Source organism: Mandrillus leucophaeus, unplaced genomic scaffold (genome assembly GCF_000951045.1).
Source record: "Mandrillus leucophaeus isolate KB7577 unplaced genomic scaffold, Mleu.le_1.0 Scaffold14, whole genome shotgun sequence".
Classification (NCBI taxonomy): domain Eukaryota; kingdom Metazoa; phylum Chordata; class Mammalia; order Primates; family Cercopithecidae; genus Mandrillus; species Mandrillus leucophaeus.
Window position 1 is genome coordinate 3,820,859 of NW_012101365.1, and position 6,791 is coordinate 3,827,649.

At 45.2% G+C, this 6,791-nt stretch overlaps 1 protein-coding gene across 1 annotated transcript in view; it reads left to right on the plus strand.

Annotated features, from left to right (window-relative positions):
• Nucleotides 1–6,791, plus strand: part of MRPL37 (mitochondrial ribosomal protein L37) — a 19,280-nt gene that overhangs the window by 1,720 nt on the left and 10,769 nt on the right. The window contains exons 2-3 of the mRNA XM_011973819.1: nt 3,774–3,957; nt 4,051–4,166. Coding sequence (XP_011829209.1) covers nt 3,774–3,957; nt 4,051–4,166 — 300 coding nt within the window. The remainder of the gene's footprint in view (nt 1–3,773; nt 3,958–4,050; nt 4,167–6,791) is intronic.

The window sequence follows — 6,791 nt, forward strand, 5'->3', positions numbered from 1 at the left end:
GTGTATCCTATGTTTTTGCTACTTACAGAGAGGTTCTGTAGGCTGTAATAAAACTCTACAAGATACAGGGCTAGAGAAGCCATTTGGGGTAATGGAGAGAGGTGATGGTCTTTAGGGTAGACAGACTCAGATTCTCCTCCTAGCCTTGTCACTTACAAGGTATGTGAGCAAATTCCTTAGTCTCTGAGTTTCATTTTTCATTTTATAAAATCCCATCTAACTTGCAGGTAAAGCTTCTGGCACAGGGTAGATGGTGACTTTCAGTAAATGGCAGCTCTAATTATCACCTATTTTTCATACGCAAATGAAACATAAAGTCTTAGTATTTTATCTATTTTCAAGTTTAAGGAACAGTGGCGGTGTCAGAACTAAAACTTAGTTTATCTGACTCCCAGTCCAGGGTTCTTTCTGCTGCACCACAAAATCCAGAAGTTACTTTTTTTTTTTTTTTTTTTGAGACAGCATCTTGCTGTGTTGCCCAAGCCAGAGTACTGTGGCGTGATCGTGCCTCACTGCAGCCTTGACCACCCAAGTTCAAGCGATCTCCCACCTCAGCTTCCTGAGTAGCTGGGACCACAGGCGCATGCCACCACTCCCGGCTAGTTTTTAAATTATTTGTGAAGAGGAGGTCTCACCATGTTGCACAGGCTGGTCTCAAAGTCCTGGGCTCAAGTGATCCTCCTGCCTCGGCCTCCCAAAGTGCTGGGATTATAGGTGTGAGCCACTGCCCCTGCCCAAAAGTTACATTTCTAAACATTTATATTTATATTTCTGGTGTGATGTCTTATGGGTCTTAAAGTGAAAAGTCTCGTTGTACTTATTGCTTTTCATTTATTACCACAAGAGAAATTGCCTCAGGGTGTCTCCCCCAAAGTATCTTAAGCTCCCTTCCATCCCAGACATGGTCTGTCTGTCTGTCTCTTTCCTTCCTTCCTTCCTTTCTCTCTGTCTCTCTTTCTTTCTTTTTCTTTCGACAGAGTCTTGCTCTGTCATTCAGGCTGGAGTGCAGTGGCGCAATCTCACTGCAATCTGTACCTCCCAGGCCTAATCTATCCTCCCACCTAAGCCTCCTAAGTAGCTGGGATTATAGGCACACGCCATCACGCCCGGCTAATTTCTTGTATTTCGTTTGTAGAGATGGGGTTACACCGTGTTGGCCAGGCTGGTCTCAAAGCAATCTGCCTACTTCAACCTCCCAAAGTGCTGAGGTTATAGGTGTGAGCCACCATGTCTGGCCCAGACACAATTTTCAAATGAAGATACGACCTTGAGTCAGAGAAGTGTTTTTCCAGCTGAGATGGGTAATCTGCCAACCAGGGCAGCCACCAGCCTTCTGTTACTTTGTGGGCATGATCATTGAGAAGAATATAGTATTGACTTTTCATTTGAAAATAGAGGACTGGCCGGGCGCGGTGGCTCAAGCCTGTAATCCCAGCACTTTGGGAGGCCGAGACAGGTGGATCACGAGGTCAGGAGATCGAGACCATCCTGGCTAACACGGTGAAACCCCCTCTCTACTAAAAAATACAAAAAACTAACCGGGCGAGGTGGCGGGCGTCTGTAGTCCCAGCTACTCGGGAGGCTGAGGCAGGAGAATGGCGTAAACCCGGGAGGTGGAGCTTGCAGTGAGCTGAGATCCGGCCACTGCGTGACAGAGCCAGACTCCGTCTCAAAAAAAAAAAAAAAGGAAAGAAAATAGAGGACTGGTGTGTTTACTTGATCTAGAACTTAGATACCTAGGTCTATGCATGCTCCTCCCCTAGAGAAGCCAAATTTGGGGAAAGTGAAGCTAGGGAGGTCTTTGTCTGGCACCACAACCCATCCCACCGAGAGTAGCTAAGTTTCTTTAATGTTTAAAGATTGTCAGGCTAAATTGAATCTATTTTAGTTCACATATACACCATCTTTTATTTATTTATTTATTTTAGAGACAGGGTCTCACTCTGTCACCCAGGCTGGAGTGCAGTGGTGTGATCATAGCTCACTGCAGTCTTGACCTCCTGGGCTCAAGTCATCCTCCCACCTCCTGAGTTAGTGGGATTATAGGCATGAGCCTCTGGGCCTGGCTACGTATATGCCATCTTTTCATGCAAAGTATTTTGGGCAGCTTATTTATAACACAACCAGATTAAATTTAAAAACAGCTGAGGGGATCAGTACAAAGGAAAAATAAAACAGATAATACAACAAAAATTCATTCTGTGAGGTTCTACTTCATTTCCTTTTTTTTTTTTTTTTCGAGGTGGAGTCTTACTCTGTTGCCCAAACTGGAGTGCAGTGACGTGATCTTGGCTCATTGTATCCTCTGCCTCCCAGGTTCAAGTGATTCTGCTGCCTCAGCCTCCCAGGTAGCTGGGACTACAGGCAAGCACCGCCACACCCAGCTAATTTTTTTGTATTTTTAGTAGAGATGGGGTTTCACCGTGTTGGCCAGGCTGATCTCAAACTCCTGACCTCAAGTGATCTACCACCTCAGCTTCCCAAAGTGCTGGGATTACAGGTGTGAGCCACCATGCCCGGCCTAAGATTCTGCACTTTAAAAGGAAGCCCCAAACCTGACTCTGAGCTTGCTAGCAATCAACAAATGGTACATAGCTAGGGTCAGCTAACTAGGTCAGCTGCTTGTTTTTATAAATGAAGTATTATTGGAACAAAACCATGCACACTTGTTAAGTATTCCCTATTGTTGCTTTTGTGCTCTAGCAGAGTTGAGTAGTTGTGAGAGAGACTGTGGCCAAGAAGCTGAAAATATTTACTATTTGACCCTTTGAGAAAATGTTTGTTGAACTCTGGTATAGAGAAAAATATTTTCAGTTACACAGTTCACCATGTCTATAAGACAAAACAGGCCAGGCGCAGTGGCTAATGCCTATAATCGCAGCACTTTGGGAGGCCTAGGTGGGCAGATCACTTCAGGTCAGGAGTTTGAGACCAGCTTGGCCAACATGGTGAAATCCTATCTGCACTAAAAATACAAAAATTAGCTGGGTGCTGTGGTGCATGCTTGTAATCCCAGCTACTTGAGAAGCTGAGGCAGGAGAATCGCTTGAACCCAGGAGACGGAGGTTGCGGTGAGCCGAGATCATGCTGCTGCACTCCAGCCTGGGTGACAGAGCGAGACTTCGTCTCAAAAAAAAAAAAAAAAAAAAAAAAAAAAAAAGACGAAACAGTTCTGTATCCAGGAAAAGCCCAACTTTTCTATACTAAGGCCAGAGAGGTTCAGCTTCTTAAAGTATTCATGAAAATCCGAAAGTTATTCTCAGTTATTTCCAAAGGTTGCTTTCCCCTGAGAAGGCAGCATGGGCTTATGCCTGGACCCACACCTAATAAATGAGGTATATTTGGTAGACACAGGCTATATTTGGTAGTCAGGGCTGGGGTGTGGGTTATTAGAAAGGATCTTAAATGAAAGGTTGGCATCCATCAATTTAGTCCCATAGCCTAGGGTCTATCCACTGCCTGCAGCATTCAGCCGTATTATCTCAGCTGTCTTAGCCACTGTTTGAATTCCTCTAGTGGCAGGCGCTCACCCCCTCAGTCACCTATTAATCATCCTGAAGTAGATGGTCATTCCTGAAGGTGAGTTGAAATCTGACTTTCTTAGCTTCTGCTCTTCACTTTTCGTTCTATCCCCTCAGGCGTCACAGAACAAATCCAGTTTCTCACTTGAGGCAGCCTTTTTACTAAGATGCTACCTGGCAGGTGTAAGCATCTCTTCCTGAATTGTTTTCTTTCTTTCTTTTTTTTTTTTTTTGTGGCTGATTACCTCAAAGGTGTAAAGCAGGCTCTCTGGCTCACCAAGACCAAGTTAATAGAAGGCCTTCCCGAGAAAGTGCTTAGCCTTGTTGATGATCCAAAGAACCACATAGAGAACCAAGACGAGCGCGTTCTGAATGTGATCTCGCATGCCCGTCTCTGGCACACCACTGAGGAAATCCCCAAGAGAGAGACCTACTGGTAAGTTCCCCCAAGTAAAGAAGATTTCCTACTAATGGATCTTCGAATCGACCTGTTGCTTTAAATCCCCAAATGTCTCTTTTTGTCTTCAAGCCCGGTCATCGTGGACAATCTAATACAGCTGTGTAAATCTCAGATTCTCAAGCATCCTTCTCTGGCCAGGCGAATCTGTGTCCAAAACTCCACGTTTTCTGCTACCTGGAACCGAGGTTGGTCATCTTGTACACCAGAAAGCCTTGGTCTGTTTTTTTGCCTTTCTACTCTTAGCCCCACCACCAGCTCCCATCCCCCAGCCCCCAAATACCTATCCTCACTCCCGTCCTTCGTGGTCTCATTTTGTAGGCTCAGACACACCCTTAGTATCATTAGCCATAGCCCAACCATTTTTGTTTTTAATCACTTTCTAAGACATTCATTCAACCATTAACAGCCATATCGAGTGCTTAGGATATGCTTGGGAAGTCCCTAAATGCTGAAGGTAAGGAAATTTATAATAAAGCACATGTAGCCTCTGTCCTCATGATGCTCATATTCTATTGCAGTAGTCTTCTTACCTCAGTTACACCTCTCTGGTCTTCCAAATCCATTTTCAGCATGGCCTGCTAGAGTGATCTTTCTAAAGTGCAGGTCTTTATGTCCCTGCCTGTTTCAGATCCTTCACTGTCTCCTAGTAGTGTAAACCATTTATTGTGAGTTACCAGCCCTCATGATTTGGTCGCCACTTAGTCTTTCTAGTCTTATCTCCTGCTCTACTGCCCACCACCCCATCCCTAAATTAGCCACTTGCAGCTTTTTAGCATCAAGCTTTCACACCCATGTGCCTTTGCACATGCTGTGCATTCTGTCTGGAATAATCTTTTTTGTTTGAGTTTTATTTTTATTTATTTATTTTTTGAGACAGAGTCTCACCGTGTCGCCCAGGCTGAAATACAGTGGCACGATCTCAGCTCACTGCAACCTCTGTCTGCCTCCCAGGTTCAAGCAATTCCTGTGCCTCAGCCTCCCAAGTAACTGGGATTACAGGCGTATGCCACCACACCCGGCTAATTTTTGTATTTTTAGTGGAGATGGGGTTTCACCATGTTGGCCAGGCTGGTCTCGAACTCCTGGTCTCAAGTGATCAGCCCATCTTGGCCTCCTAAAGTGCTGGGATTACAGACATGAGCCACTGCTTCCCACCTGGAATACTCTTTTCTGCTTTCTTTTCTTTTCTTTTTTTTTTTTTTTCCAGGTGGAGTTTTGTTCTTGTTGCCCAGGCTGGAGTGCAATGGCACGATCTCAGCTCACTGCAACCTCCATCTCCTGGGTTCAAGCGATTCTCCTGCCTCAGCCTCTCAAGTAGCTGGGATTACAGGCACCCGCCCAACATGCCTAGCTAGTTTTTTTTTTTGTATTTTTAGTAGAGATAGGGTTTCACTATGTTGGCCAGGCTGGTCTTGAACTCCTGACCTCAGGCAATCTACCGCGCCTGGCCCTCTGCTTTCTTCATTTAACCAAATTCTCCTTATCTGCAAGACTTCACTCAAGCCCCCCTTCTCTGTGAATCTGGGCTGGGGTATCTGTTCCTCCTCTGTGTCCCTTATGCTCATTCTGCCATCATAGCACACATTACACTGTACTGTCAGTATCTACTGTCAGTTCTGTCTACCCCACTAAACGGAACTCCTGATGGCTGGGACCATATCTTACTCACGTTGTCCAGTGTCTAACAGTTCATGGTACACAGTAGGTGCTGACTGAAGGGATGCGTAAATGCATATACCTACTGTTGGTGTTTCAGGCAGGGATATTCATAGAACACAGGTGTTCTAACTGGTGGAATCCTGGAGCAGGGAAACCAGCTATGGAATGATTTGGGATTTCAGGACATCTGCTTGGTCAGGATTTGTGTATAGACTTCCTGGCAAAGAGTCAGCTTTGCAGAGGTAATGACACCACTAAGGAAATTAGTGAACCTCATTAATAGAGGAGTACTTGGCCCATCATCAAGTATTACCTCTAATTAAACTACCCCATTTGGCGCTGTCACTGGAGGAGGGATATGGAGGGAATTGAATCAGAAACCACACAAGAGTGGTCTGTGGGGAGAATCGAAAACCCAAGGTTAGGAGAGGTCCATGCACGTTTATTTTTCTTGCAGATTATATGTGAGGAAACAGGAAATACTTTAGAAAACTATTCTTGAGGTGACAGATCAGAGTTTATCCACCCACAGAGGTAGTATCCCTTTCTTACCTATCCAGTAAGGGAGGCCACATGCTAATTAATGACAGTGCTATTGACCAAACCAATTTTTAGACATACAAGAAAACTGGCCTTGATCCATTACCATCACACTGTGGCTATTTCTGAAAACACAAGCACCTTCTGAGAAAGATTTGCCTCAGTGGACACTCCTCAGGAGGCCATTCTCAAGGTGTTTTTCCAGGCACATTTTGTCTGGTGGTAGCATGTGACCTCCTGTGGGGACCTCTGTGAAGGGTGTCTATGCATGTTCACAATGGCTGACTTGCTGATGAGTCAGATGTGAGTTTGTTTTCCTCTTGCTACCTATGTCTGCACGTAGCATATATGCTAATCCAACTTCATTGAGGCTCTTTGGCCAGGGTTTTCTCACTCTCAGTCGTTAAGGACAATCTGGCCCCTTTCCTAAGTTTAAGAATCTCCTCTGCCTTGGCTGGGTGCAGTGGCTCATGCGTGTAATCCCAGCACTTTGGGAGGTCGAGGTGGGTGGATCATGAGGTCAGGATATTGAGACCATCCTGGCTAACACAGTGAAGACCCATCTCTACTAAAAATACAAAAACAAAAAATTAGCTGGGCGTGGTGGTGGG